General features: G+C 43.4%; 1 protein-coding gene across 14 annotated transcripts in view; it reads left to right on the top strand.

The window, feature by feature from the left end:
- LOC124046557 (transmembrane protein KIAA1109 homolog) overlaps nt 1-14,795 on the top strand; it is an 85,203-nt gene that overhangs the window by 65,858 nt on the left and 4,550 nt on the right. For 5 of the 14 annotated variants that reach the window (XM_046367063.1, XM_046367052.1, XM_046367054.1 and 2 more), the window contains 21 exons: nt 63-263; nt 801-931; nt 1,032-1,155; nt 1,284-1,396; nt 1,488-1,578; nt 1,964-2,017; nt 4,750-5,021; nt 5,192-5,407; nt 5,591-5,771; nt 5,959-6,148; nt 7,903-8,064; nt 8,225-8,364; nt 8,541-8,739; nt 8,857-9,060; nt 11,340-11,516; nt 11,708-11,848; nt 12,079-12,324; nt 13,260-13,413; nt 13,715-13,872; nt 14,094-14,283; nt 14,473-14,690. In XM_046367063.1, coding sequence (XP_046223019.1) covers nt 63-263; nt 801-931; nt 1,032-1,155; nt 1,284-1,396; nt 1,488-1,578; nt 1,964-2,017; nt 4,750-5,021; nt 5,192-5,407; nt 5,591-5,771; nt 5,959-6,148; nt 7,903-8,064; nt 8,225-8,364; nt 8,541-8,739; nt 8,857-9,060; nt 11,340-11,516; nt 11,708-11,848; nt 12,079-12,324; nt 13,260-13,413; nt 13,715-13,872; nt 14,094-14,283; nt 14,473-14,690 — 3,562 coding nt within the window. The remainder of the gene's footprint in view (nt 1-62; nt 264-800; nt 932-1,031; nt 1,156-1,283; nt 1,397-1,487; nt 1,579-1,963; nt 2,018-4,749; nt 5,022-5,191; nt 5,408-5,590; nt 5,772-5,958; nt 6,149-7,902; nt 8,065-8,224; nt 8,365-8,540; nt 8,740-8,856; nt 9,061-11,339; nt 11,517-11,707; nt 11,849-12,078; nt 12,325-13,259; nt 13,414-13,714; nt 13,873-14,093; nt 14,284-14,472; nt 14,691-14,795) is intronic. The other 9 variants (XM_046367061.1, XM_046367059.1, XM_046367064.1 and 6 more) reach the window with 7 other exon arrangements.

Genomic DNA, 14,795 nt, shown 5'->3' with positions numbered 1-14,795 from the left:
CTACCTAAGTCCATGCACCCAGTTGAACCTTGCCTTGGGTGTATCCTTACCGTTGCTTGCAGGGGAGCCCAGAGGGAGAGTGCAGCAGCCCAAGGCTCAGTCCCAGGCTGACGTTCAGGAAGCGGCTAGTAAACAGCATCCTGGGCCTGAAAAGCCCCAGTGTCCAGAGCGTCTCGGTACCAGCCGACTACCTAAGCGACTATTCTCCTCCCCAGTCCAGAGGGAACAGGGCCAGGGCTCCCAGACCCATATCCTGGGGATGTGTATGTACTGCCCCACCCTCTAGTCTCCTATCTTCTGGGCCCCACAATCACGTTTAGGGTGGCATTAAGACTCTATCGTCCATGTTTCGAGCTGCAGAATAGATTTCAATTGTTAAATTACACCATGAAATGTGGTAATCTCAGAGGGCAAACAAAATTCTATCACTTAGCAATTGACTTCGTGGGGTTTAAGCACTTTTGGTTTCCTTGTCACCTGGTTACACATGTTGTGATTACTTCCTTTTCTGAGAATTGGGTCATCAATTGGTCTCAAGGATTATGGTGATGGTGACTTCCATTTTGTGTATATCTCTGCTGTTTATGGTGTGTATAACTTGGTGAGCTATGTAACTTTGGTGTAATAATTCATGCTTGGTTTAATACTTTTTTTGTGGCGTAATACAATAACCCAGGTTGGTGGAGGTGTAATCTAATTCGGGTTATTTAATGTTGGTAATCTAGGTTATATAAATAACTAAACATTCTGTGGTGTAATATGTGAATGACAGGGTGTCATTTGTCCTCTATACTCCACAGGAGACCATAGACCTCAGGCGGCAGACGGCAGTGGGCAACCAGATCTTGGATCCCAGAAGGGGGAAGTTAAACAAAAGAATAGTGGACATCAGAGAGCTGAACGAGCAGGCCAAAGTCATTGATGACCTCAAGTAAGAGTTCTTCCTGTCAAATGCAATTATAACCTCATGTTGTATATTTTATCACCTAAAACAAGGATCTATCATGTTCCCCTTCCCCACCCTTCAACAGGAAACTGGGAGCAAGTGAAGGCACAATCAACCAGGAGATCCAGCGCTACCAGCAGCTGGAGTCTGTGGCCGTCAACGACATCAGGAGAGACGTGCGCAAGAAATTACGACGCTCCAGCATGAGGGTGAGACAACGCATTTAATACCACCCTTTATTCAACTGGCATTACATAAAATGTAAAATGTCATTAACCTGAGCTGAAATGGAAAGGACACCATGACTGATGAGCCCTGATCATTGCTTTTCAACCAGGCTGCGTCTCTGAAGGACAAGTGGGGTCTGGGATACAAACCCAGCTATAACCGTTCCAAGAGCATCTCTACAGCAGCAGGGAGGCCTCCACTCAAAAGGATTGAACGCCAAAGGTACTGGAAGAGGAATCCTCGCTTTCAGCCGGAACCTAGCAGTCGTGGGGTCAATCAGGTTTGATTGTTATTATTCTTATTTCCCTTTCAGTTCCAGAATAGGAGACGTTGATGACTTACCGGACATCAGAGTTGATGCGTCCTCCCCAGGACCGAGAGTCACCTTCAACATCCAGGACATGGTAGTGTATTGAAATAGTCCACTATAGTCTTCATGGTAGCTATTACCATGTAGACCCTGAGATAGGGCTGTAAACAATTGAATTCTCCAAGATGGCAGTTTATACAGCAGCTGAAGAGAACTGGAGATGTGCATCCCTGAGTTATGGCATCATTTCATCTTCCATGTCCTTGTTTGTTTATCACTATGACAGGCCTCTTGACTGTGTGTGTCTAAACATTGTGGAAACGCTTCCGCTGACATAGACGGAAGTATTAGCTTTTTCGCTTGCTTGTAGCTTGAGGGAGAGTTAAGTGTGCCATTTTTGAGCGCAAAATCCCATCCTGAACATGCCATACTTTCATTTTCTGGATGGATTCCATTGTTCTCTTTCTGTTCAATTGAAGATTAATAATCAGGACTCTACAAACCGACCGGTCAGTCCAGGAGAAGTCTTCAAGGTATTTGTAAAACCCCCAAAAAACTATCCCGAACAAATGAAAATCCCAAAATAACCAGGTTGTTTTTTTCTCCTCTCTTCTAATAAATTGGTTAAAACTGAAAACGTGGACATTCCAAACAGGATGGTGAGATATAGGCTAGAACTATCAATCAATGCTTGATTGTCATATCTTGGTTTGAGTCATTCCTTGCCATAGATGAGCTAGTCAAGTGCACTCTAGTTAATAATTTTACGCATTCAAATACAACTCTAATTGCAATATGGTGAGTAGGGAATAATATGCTCAGAATAACAAGGCTTTCAACCAGCCATTGCCTCTGGTTATGTGTTACAAAGAAAACGATTTATTCACTGCATTGCTACGTCATTGACAATATTTTGCTGCTACGTAGATATGGATAGGCTATGCATGTGCATTGTAGTATACAATTGATTCACACCTTCCCATCCTGTTATGGAATTCCATGTTCCATGTTATGGAATTCTTAATCAACTTCCTTCAACCACAGATGTATTTTCCTAACCACAGCAGCTATGCATGGCCAACTTCAAAACCTTAGGTTGTATAGTTTGAGCCTAAAACTGTAAACCCTTAGGTTGGCCAACCTCAGAATAAGTGTGCATCAAAGCCATGACTAGAGGTGACATTGAGTTTTCTTTCTTTCTTAGTTGGTGGTTGTTTATGACTAATACTCTCTTTTGTGAGGGCTTTTAATGTTTTCTGTTTTGGGAGTTTGTCAGCTTCATCCACTGTCCTGGAACCAGATGTTGTCCTGCAGCTTCTTTCTGTACTACCCAGGTGTCTTCATCCTCTCCCACTCTGTATCTCTCTCCTATGTCCTCTCCCAGAGCTTTGCATGATCTCTGAGCCTCCTGTGGGGGGAAAAAAGCTTAATGCACATAGCAACCTGTATTACAGGACATTGTATCCTCTAGTAATATATATTATATCTAGCAATAGTCAGTGTGTGTGTGTGTGTGTGTGTGTGTGTGTGTGTGTGTGTGTGTGTGTGTGTGTGTGTGTGTGTGTGTGTGTGTGTGTGTGTGTGTGTGTGTGTGTGTGTGTGTGTGTGTGTGTGTGTGTGTGTGTGTGTCAAATGTTTGGACACGCCTACTCATTGCAGGCTTTATTTTTTACTATTTTCTACAGAATAATAGTGAAGACATGAAATACTATGAAATAACACATATGGAATCATGTAGTAACCAAGAAAGTGTATAATTGAGGTTCTTCAAAGTAGCCACCCTTTGCCTTGATGACAGCTTTGCACACACTTTGCATTCTCTCAACCAGATTTTTTTTAACCTTTATTTAACCAGGCAAGTCAGTTAAGAACAAATTCTTATTTTCAATGACGGCCTGGGAACAGTGGGTTAACTGCCTGTTCAGGGGCAGAACAACAGATTTGTACCTTGTCAGCTGGGGGGTTTGAACTCACAACCTTCCGGTTACTAGTCCAACGCTCTAACCACTAGGCTACCCTGCCACCCCAGCTTCATGAGGTAGTCACCTGGAATGCATTTCAATTAACAGGTGTGCCTTGTTAAAAGTTCATTTGTGGAATTTCTTTCCTTCCTAATGCATTTGAGCCAATCAGTTGTGTTGTGACAAGGCAGGGTGGTATACCGAAGATAGCCCTATTTGGTAAAATACCAAGTCCATATTATGGCAAAAACAGCTCAAAAAAGCAAAGAGAAATGACAGTCCATAATTACTTTAAGACATGAAGGTCAGTCAATCTGGAAAATTTCAAGAACTTTGAAAGTGTCTTCAGTCACAAAAACCATCAAGCGCTATGAAGAAACTGGCTCTCAGGAGGACCACCACAGGAAAGGAAGACCCAGAGTTAAGTTCATTAGAGTTAACTGCACCTGAGATTGCAGCCCAAATAAATGCTTCAGAGTTCAAGTAACAGACTTATCTCAACATCAACTGTTCAGAGGAGACTGCGCGAATCAGGCCTTCATGGTTGAATTAATGCAAAGAACCACTACAAAAGGACACCAATAATAAGAAGAAACTTGCTTGGGCCAAGAATCACAGGCAATGGACATTAGACCGGTGGAAATCTGTCCTTTTGTCTAAGGTCAAATTTGAGTTTTTTGGTTCCAACCGTCTTGTCTTTGTGAGACGCAGAGTAGGTGAACGGATGATCTCCGCATGTGTGATTCCCACCATGAAGCATGGAGGAGGAGGTTTGGAGGTGCTTTGCTGTTGACACTGTCAGTGATTTTTATTTAAAATTCAAGGCACACTTAACCAGCATGGCTACCACAGCATTCTGCAATGATACTTCATCCCTCCTGATTTGCACTTAGTGGGACTATCATTTGCTTTTCAACAGGACAATGACTCAAAACACACCTCCAGGTATATTGATTTGTTTAACACTTTTTTGGTTACTACCTGAGTCCATATGTGTTATTTCCTAGTTTTTATTTCCTAGCTAAAATAAAGAAAAACCCTTGAATGAGTATGTGTGTCAAAACTTTTGACTGGTACTGTATGTATATATGCTAAGTTAGAGTAGATGTCAGTCACACACATTGGTTATGACAATTTTCTATCCACAATCGTGATAAATGAATTGGTACTACACGTGCATACAGTTCCTTTGAGCAGGATGCTATCTGCTACAGAGTTTATATCACTAAACATTTTTTATATTTTCTAATTGAGAGAGTCTAACTGTCCCCCTCTCATCACCTCCCATCTGTCCTCTGCTGAAGTTTCCGGAGGAGACAGAAATGGATCTGTTGTCTATCACCATTGATGAGCGACTCCATCCTCATCTTCATCACCTTCATGATTTCCCATCCATTAGCGAAGGGCCCCACTCAGTGTTCAGTGCCCCTGCCACCCCTGCTGTCTTTTCACCTGGCATTCCCTTCCAGCACGACGACATGCGCCGCGATGAGCTCTCCTCCTCTTCCTCAGAGGATTCCGACAAGGAGGAAGAGTTTGACCGCGAGAGGCCTTCCTGCTACTTCAGGAGGCCTGTGTGAGTCCGCTCTCATTACTATTTATTTGGCCTGTTTCTTGGACCCAGATTAAGCCTACTCTTGGACTAAAAAACATGCTCAATGGAGAATAATAATTCAAACTTTTTATTATTTTATTCCTCCTGTTTTTGTGCCTGCTGATGACCCTGCTTTCCTCTCTGTGTCACAGCCAACCACCACACAGGAAGCCATCTGGCTTCGCCGCCGTCAGCCAGCTGTTCAGCGAGCGCTGGCCCAGCACGCCCACCAACCGCAGCCTCATGAGCTCGGTCACCGAGAGGAACATCGACTTTGAGCTGGACGTGCGCGTGGAGATTGACAGCGGCAAGTGTGTCCTGCACCCCACTACCCAGCAACCGGAGAACGAGGATGTCTCCTTCAGAAGGTACGGCACCTGAACCCTAGGGATCTTCTAACTATTTTGATATATAGAGAGACCTATGCCTTATTATAATATAGACAAGTTATAAAGCATTATAGCTGCAGGCTTTAAAGTAAAATGTTACCAAAGTTTCTTTGTCAAAGAATGCTATGTAACCAAAGTGTTCCTACTCCTCCTGTACTGTAGGAGTTGTGACCGCAGCTCTAGGAGTCTGGACCAGGAATCTCCACCCAAGAAGAAGAAGCTCCAGCCCACCTATACCTCCACCACCCAGCTCCTGGCCGGGAAGAAGGTGCCCTCCTCTCTGCAGACCAAATCCAGTGACCTGGAGACCACTGTATTTTACATTCCGGGAGTAGATGTCAAGGTCGGTTATTTTGCTTTCAGGCCATTACTGTTTTGTTTCCCTCTAGCTATGGAATGGTGTAAATAATGAGTTTAAACGATGACCCATCAATCGGATGCATTAAATGGTAGGATCTATATTGCCGTTGATGACCTAAGAGTTCAACTATTCTGATGCAAAACCATTTTTCAATTTCCTCCAACACCAGTTGCACTATAACTCCAAGACCATAAAGACCGAGTCGCCTGATGCCTCACGCGGATCCTCCCTCCCCCGCACTCTCTCCAAAGAGTCCAAGCTGTATGGTATGAATGATAGCGGCCCTCACAACCCTCCCAATGCTGGCCAAAGCAAGACTAACTCGCTCCTTCCTCCCCCATCCCCACCTCTACCATCAGGTACTGAGAGCTCTCATCATTACCTGCATGCCCTTTCGGCTTCTGTGTTTACCTGCAGTAGAGCGCCACGTCTCCATCGTGCCCATAGATATCCTTAATCAACCCACCCATTAAAATCTAATGCATGCTCAATCTGTCTTGTCCAAGGCTTTGATCTGTGAATGTTGTGTTGATCTGTGTTGGAATGTTTTAAGATCCGGTTTGATTTCATTCCGTTTTAAACACTTAGTGGGTGGATGGATAGACGCAGAGTGGCTGTTTTTCTAAACGCTGTTGCAAAGATACTTTTTCTTGCCACTGGAGAGTATGTGAACCCTTTGGAATTACCTGGATTTCTGTGTAAATTGGTCATCAAATTTGATCTAATCTTCAGCTAAGACACAACAATAGACAAACGTAGTGTGCTTAAACTAATAACACACAAATTATTTTATTTTTCTTGTCTACATTGAATACATAGTTTAAACATTCACCGTGTAGCTTGGGGAAAGTATGTGAACCCCTAGGCTAATGACTTCTCAAAGCTAATTGGAGTCAGCAGTCGGCTAACCTGGACTCCAATCAATGAGACATGATGTGAACCATGCCTCGAACAAAAGAGATCTCAGAAGACTTAAGAATTGTTGACTTGCATAAAGCTGAAAAGGGTTACAAAAGTATCTCTAAAAGTCTTGATGTTCATCAGTCCACAGTAAGACAAATTGTCTATAAATGGAAAAAGTTCAGTACTGTTGCTACTCTCCCTAGGAGTGGCTGTCCTGCAAAGATGACTGCAAGAGCACAGTGCAAAATGCTCAATGAGGTTAATCTCTAATCCTAGAGTGTCAGCTAAAGACTTACAGAAAAAAGCACACTAACATCAAAACATCATCCCAGCTGTAAAGTAAGGTGGAGGGAGCATCATGGTTTGGGCTGCTTTACTGCCTCAGGGCCTGGACAGCTTGCTATTATCAGAAAAATGAATTCCCAAGTTTATCGAGACATTTTCCCGGAGGATGTTAGGCTGTCTTCCAATTGAAGCTCAACAGAAGTTGGGTGATGCAACAGGACAATGACTCAAAACACAGAAGTAAATCAACAACAGAATGGCTTCAACAGAAGAAAATACTCCTTCTAGAGTGGCCCAGTCAGAGTTCTGACCTCAACCCAATTTGAGATGCTGTGGCATGACCTTGAGAGCAGTTCACACCAGACATCCCAAGAATATTACTGAACTGAAACAGTTTTGTAGAGGAATGATCCAAAATTCTCCCTGACTGTTTTGCAGGTCTGATCCGCAACTACAGAAATGTTTGGTTGAGGTTATTGCTGCCAATTGAGGGTCAACCAGTTATTAAATCCATGGGTTCGCATACTTTTTCCACCCTGCACTGTGAATGTTTACACGGTGTGTTCAATAAAGACATGAAAACGTCTAATTGTTTTTTATTAGTTTAAGCAGACTGTGTTTGTATATTGTTGTGACCTAGATGAAGATCAGATCAAATTTTATGACCAATTTATGCAGAAATCCAGCTATTTCCAAAGTGTTCACATACTTTTTCTTGACACTGTAACATGTAGACCCGAAAAGTAAATGAAAGCACAAGATTTGATTTCTTACCTTTTTTGTTTCATTTCCTTGGGAGCAAAAACCATTTGTTAAATCTGTCCCAATATCTGTTTCACTTTGTTTTCACTCTCTTACCAATGTTGGTGGGTGTAGGCCTTGTATATGTGACCCTGTCCAAACTCCGATCATGTCTCCCCTGCAGCCAAAGGCAAGGGCAGTGGTGGGGTGAAGACAGCCAAGCTGTATGCCTGGGTGGCCCTCCAGACCCTCCCAGAAGAGATGGTCATAAGCCCTTGTCTTCTGGACTTCCTGGAGAAAGCCTTGGAGACCATTCCCATCACACCGGTGGAAAGGAACTATACTGGTATGTAGGGTCATTCCATTGCAAATAGATCACCTGTTCACCTCACCTCTTTGGATTTTAATTGGGCAAAAAATCCATAAATGTTTGCTGGACCTAAAACATCAACAACTTACAAAACCGTTGCTCAAAGCTAACCCCTTTTTGTCTCTGTGTGTCTCAGATTTGAACTCCCAGGAGGAGGACTTAGGCCAGTTTGATCCAGTGGAGCCCCTGGAGGAGTCCACCACATCCCTGGTGTCCTCATCCACCTCTGCCTACTCCTCCTTTCCTGTGGACGTGGTGGTTTATGTCAGAGTACAGGTAACCTACCTCTGTCTGCCCGCCTTACTGTGGCCCCCATAGCTCAGTTATTGTAACTCTGTTCTCCATTGTACAATATGAGTATGTTTTGCTGTAGTAATGTCCAATCCCTGAGACACCACACTCAAAGTAATGACGTTTTCAAATTCTATTCTAACCTGACTCAATGTCTCTAGCCCTCTCAGATCCGCTTCAGCTGCTTGCCCATGTCCAGAGTGGAGTGTATGCTGAAACTGCCATCTCTAGACCTGGTATTCTCCTCTAATCGCGGTGAACTGGAGATCCCATCCAGCACCCAACCTACCGACGGCCTAAATACACCCTCCTCCACCCCCCTGAGCCAACACATCCTCAAACCACCCCCTGGCAAAGGAGGTATAGATAGCAAAACTCCAAAGCACCTGTAAAGCAACTTCTAGGTGTGTGAGTGGATTAATTTGGTTTTCTAAGCCTATCTGGTCCATAATAAAACCTCTTTGATCTAATCTCCAGGTCCCTCTCCATCTCTGGGTAGCCCTCTGGGCCGGACCCATCACAGCAGCAGCCAGTCAGACCTCGCCGCCCCCCCCAGCAACTCCTCAGGGCTCAGCTTCACTGCCTGCATGTCAGACTTCTCCCTCTACGTGTTCCACCCTTACGGGGCAGGGAAACAGAAATCTGCTGTCACAGGGCAGGCACCAGGCCCAGGACCTCTAGGTATGGAAAAGTGTAGTGGAAAGTTTCTCAACTTTTAACATTTCTCATGTATATTCTAATATTCTATAGCAATTTGAATGTTTTTTTTTCGGAGTGGATGGTCGGGTGCCGGAACATTGACCTGAAACTAAGCCCATTTCATTCCTTTATTACATTGAGACACGATCACAATTTCCTTATTTATTCATGGTAATACTTGGGAACAGATTTTTTTTTTATTAAACTTATTCTTAACTGAATTCCTGGTGATTTTTATTATTTATTTACTTAAAACTAAAATCCTAAAAAAAATATACACAGTGCCCTCAAAGTATTCACACCTCTAGACTTTTTCCACATTTTGTTGTTACAGCCTAAATTTAAAATTAATCAAATTGAGATTTTGTGTCACTGGCCTACACACAATACCAAATAATTTCAAAGTGGAATTATGTTTTTAGAATCTTTTACAAATTAATAAAAAATGAAAAGCACAAATGTCTTGAGTCAATAAGTATTGAATCCCTTTGTTATGGCAAGCATAAATAACTTCAGGAGTAAAAATGTGCTTAACAAGTCACATAATAAGTTACACTCTGTGTAAGTTACTCACTCTGTGTGCAATAATAGTGTTTAACGTGCTTTTTGACTACAGCATCTATGTACCACACATACAATTATCTGTAAGGTCCCTCAGTCAAGCAGTGACTTTCAAACACATTCAACCACAAAGACCAGGGAGGTTTTCCAATGCTTTGCAAAGGAGGGAACTTATTCATAGGTTTAAAAATAAATAAATAAAAAATACATATCCCTTTGAGCATGGTGAAGTTATTAATTACTCTTTGGATGGTGTATCAATACAGACAGTCACTACAAAGATACAGGCGTCCTTCCTAACTCAGTTGCCAGAGAGGAAGGAAACCGCTCAGGGATTTCACCATGAAGCCAGTGGTGGCTTTAAAACAGTTAGTTGAAAGGCTGTGATGGGAGAAAATTGAGGATGGATCAACAACATTGTAGTTACTCTACAATACTAACCTAAATGACAGAGTGAAAAGAAGGAAGCATGTACAGAATTAAACAAATTCCAAAACATTCATCCTGTTTGTGTTAAAGTAAAACTGCAAAACAAAAACATTTTAATACATTTTATGTCCAGTGTACAAACTCTTATGTTTGGGGCCAATCCAACATAACACATTACTGAGTGCCAGTCTTCATATTTTCAAGCATGGTGGTGGCTGCATCATGTTATAGGTATGCTTGTCATTGGCAAGGACTAGGGAGTTTAAGATAAAAAGAAACGGAATAGATCTAAGCTCAAGCAAAATCCTAGAGGAAAACCTGGTTCAGTCTGCTTTCCAACAGACACTGGGAGCCAAATATATATTGGAGTTGCTTACCAAGATGACATTGACTTTTCCTGTGGCCTAGTTACATTTTTGACTTAAATCGTCTTGACAATCAATGGCAAGACTTGAAAATGGCTGTCTAGCAAGGAACAACAACCAACTTGACAGAGCTGGAAGAATACGTTTGAAAAAATAATTAGCAAATATTGTACAATCCAAGTGTGCCCAGAAAGACTCTCAACTGTATGTCGCCACCAAAGGTGATTCTAACATTTATCGACTCAGTGGTGAGAATGAGATATTTCTGTATTTCTTTTTCAATAAATTATCCAAACTTTGGTGTGATGGTTGGTGGGAACTTTATTTTTTAATTCAGGCTATAACACAACAAATGTGGAATAAGTCCATGACTATGAATACTTTCTGAAGACACTGTAATTAGCATCATGAATTCCCCATAAAAATCTGTCAGTTTAAACTAGAGATATCTATATTTGTTTTGTATTGGATACGGGTGTCTCAATCCACCGCATCCGCCGATGTTGCACTTCCGCATCTGTGGTGACAGCTAGAGCAGTGTTTGTCAGATCATGAGACATCCCAAAAATCGGTCTTCTCATAATCGTCTGTAGCGTCTGAACAGTTATGGACCCTATGGAACGATGAGACTATCACGAACACAATAGTTAATTTTGCTGTACGACCCCCACAAACATCTTGGGACTTGTCTGACGTAGGTACAGTCGGCTGCCTTATCCCCTGTTCTATAGCCTATGTTTAGTACTGTGCATTATATTGCAGTGAAGTCTACCAACTACGCTGTACAGCATGCCTCATGGTGATAGTGTACTTTCACAGCAGGCTTGTTCAGTCTTCCATAAGTTCAATGTGTAGCATTAAAACAGCGCTATGAAGTGTCGCCTCATAGCTGTCCTTTCCTTTAAGGTACAGTGGATGAAGAGCCGTCCTCTGTGACTGGGAGGAAGGATTCCCTCAGCATCAACCTGGAGTTCGTCAAGGTCAGCCTGTCCAGAATGAGACGCACCGGAGGACCAACCTTTATCGAGAGTTTTATACCTGGCAAGGGGGGCAAGATGGACACCACCCTCATCAATATCTCAGGTGCCTTGGAACGGGGTTAATGGTTGGACACTGTCTAACCTGAGCTCAATCTTTGGTCTTCAAAATGGGAATGTCATGTATATCTTGACAATGAAGCTGATCCATTTTGACATTTCAATTCCCCTGCCAAGATGGTTGAATCCACAGACACTGGTATTCCTGGCCAACTTTGAATGTTTTCTCTCTCTTAGCTGTGTGTGACATCGGCTCTGCCTCCTTCAAGTATGACATGCGGAGGCTGAGTGAAATCCTGGCCTTCCCCAGAGCCTGGTACCGCCGCAGCATCGCCCGACGCCTCTTCCTAGGAGACCAGACCATCAACATGCCAACAGGTAGAAACACAACTCCTCGATAGGCCTTTGCGCCCTGTGAGTGTAATTTTCCTTGTGTAATAAATTATCAACATTTTTACTTCTGACTGGGTTTATTTCCTAGTTACTCTGTTTTCTCTCACTCTCCGACTCTGTTAATGTCAGTCCCTTTAAAACCTTAGGGATGTTTTCCCTAAACCTGTGTTGGTTTCAGAACATGCCCTTTACCTGAACCTGCTTCTCTCCTCCAGCCTCGGGTCCAGCCACCCCAGACTCTGTAGAGAACATGGCCCAACACTTGTCACCAGAGTCCAGCCGTAAAGCCTACTGGAGAACCTGGGACGGTAGCACTGGGCAGCACATTCCCCAGTCCCCCAATGTGTTCTCAGACCACTCCACTGGGAGCAACATGTCCCCCGGGGGCCTGTCCTCCCACCTCAAATCCCCGGCCCCTGGACGCACCAGGAGTGTCTCTGATTCCTCTGCCCCCAGAAGAGGTACCAACTCAAAAATGAGTGCTCAGCATCATCAAGGAACACTATCTAATTAAAACTGTGTTAATGTTGTTTATTTTAGCTTAGTATGGAGATTGTTTTCACAAGCTAGACTTAAAATGCAGTTAGAACGATAAATGAATACTTTATCCCTCATGAAGACTGGGAATAACTTTGTCCGTAATAACTTTGCCCGCAAAACACCAATCTCAACGTCAACACTGAAGAGGCGACTCCGGAATGCTGCCCTTCATGGCAGAGATCCTCTGTCCAGTGTCTGTGATCTTTTGCACATCTTAAAATGTTATTTTAATTGGCCAGTCTGAGATATGTTTTTTTCTTTGCAAATCTGCCGAGAAGGCCAGCATCCTGGAGTCGCCTCTTCACTGTTGACGTTGAGACTGGTGTTTTGCGGGTACTATTTAATGAAGCTGCCAGTTGAGGACTTGAGGCGTCTATTTCTCAAACTAGACACTCTAATGTACATGTCCTCTTGCTCAGTTGTGCACTGGGGCCTCCCACTCTTCTTTCTATTCTGGTTAGAGACAGTTTGCGCTGTTCTTATGAAGGGAGTAGTACACAGCGTTGTATGAGGTCTTCAGTTTCTTGGCAATTTCTCGCATGGAATAGCCTTCATTTCTCAGAACAAGAATAGACTGACGAGTTTCAGAAGAAAGTCCTTTGTTTCTGGCCATTTTGAGCCAGTAATCGGACCCACAAATGTTGATGCTCCAGATACTCAACTAGTCCAAATAAGGCCAGTTGTATTACTTATTTAAACGGTACAACAGTTTTCAGCTGTGCTAACATAATTGCAAAAGGGTTTCTGATCAATTTGATGTTATTTTAATGGTAAAAAAAGGCTTTTCTTTCGAAAACGAGGATATTTCTAAGTGACCCCAAACTTTTGAACGGTAATGTATTTCCCTCCCATGCAGATTCTGTGACCAAGACGTCCACGCCATCGTTCAATAAGAGCGGCAAGGCAGCCGGCCCCCAGGGGACCCCGTGGGAGACACTAGTGGTGTTCGCCATCAACCTGAAGCAGCTCAACGTTCAGATGAACATGAGCAATGTCATGGGCAACAACACGTATGTGTTCCTTTTACCCCTCCCACTCAACACACTATACTCTACAAACTAGGAGCCAGTTTCCCAGACACAGATTTAAGTCTATTCCTTATAATTCATATCAGCATATGACTTAATGTCTATATCTGACTACCTATAAAAACATAACACAATCTGACATATAACCCTTACCAAAGCTATGATTCTAAACATTGAAATATTTCTGTTGAAACAAACCATGCCTCATAGAAAGCAGATGTTGATTATTCATGAGGTGGTGGGTGGAACTAACTTTTCCCCCTTTGCTCTTGTTTACCTCTAGTTGGACCACCAGTGGGCTGAAGAGTCAGGGTCGTCTGTCAGTGGGTAGTAACAGAGACAGAGAAATCAGCATGTCCGTGGGTCTGGGCCGCTCCAAACTGGACTCTAAAGGCGGCGTGGTGGGTGGCAATATAGATGTCAACACCCTGGAGATGGTCTGTAAGTACAGGGATGGGGAATCATGTATTATGCCACTGGCATGTACTGTTTTTGTGCGATTCCTAAATACAACATTGTTATGGATGTCAAAGATTGAACTCTGGCCTCGGGTCTTGGTGTTTTTAAATGATAAATGCATCCACCTCTAACTTAAATATCCCTGTCAAACGAGTAGAACTTGAAATCCCTCTGCCGATCTTAACAACACATGTTTGTTGAAGCCCACATCTCGGAGCACCCCAACCAGCAGCCTAGCCATAACATCCAGATCACCATGGGTTCCACGGAGGCCCGTGTGGACTACATGGGCTCCAGCATCCTCATGGGCGTCTTCAGCAATGCAGACCTGAAGCTTAAGGATGAGTGGAAGGTCAACCTGTGCACTGTGGAGACAAGCCTATCAGAGAAAAGGTAAATAAGCTAGCCGAGCCTACCAGAGAAAATGTATAGCTATAACCCCCCTGGAAGCTACATTCTTGTATGTTCTCATTCTCTCTCATTTGTGGCCCCTTTCTCCCTCTGTCCCTTCCCCCTCTTCTCTTTCTCATGATTTTTTCCTCTTTTTTACCTCTCTTTCTACCTATCCCTCCCTCTCTCCAGTAAGATATTTGTCCAAGGGGACTTGCAGTGGGATATCTTCCAGGTGATCATCTCGCGCTCCACTACCCCCGACCTCATCAAGATTGGGATGAAGCTGCAGGAGTTTTTCACCCAGCAGTTTGACACAAGCAAACGAGCATTGTCCACATGGGGTCCAGTCCCCTACCTGCCCCCCAAGGCGCCGGTCATCAACATTGAGAAAGGTGCTGCAGAGCTGTGTAAGTATCCATTATGACTGGGTTCCCGGGTTCATCAAATAAATGGACTGGTTTCGATCTAAATGCTCATCTACTCTTTCCGTCCCTTTCCCCCTCTATTGTCAT

The sequence above is a fragment of the Oncorhynchus gorbuscha genome, linkage group LG10 (assembly GCF_021184085.1).
Source record: "Oncorhynchus gorbuscha isolate QuinsamMale2020 ecotype Even-year linkage group LG10, OgorEven_v1.0, whole genome shotgun sequence".
Classification (NCBI taxonomy): domain Eukaryota; kingdom Metazoa; phylum Chordata; class Actinopteri; order Salmoniformes; family Salmonidae; genus Oncorhynchus; species Oncorhynchus gorbuscha.
Note: the sequence above shows the minus strand (reverse complement) of the source record. Positions and strands in the feature narration are given on the sequence as shown.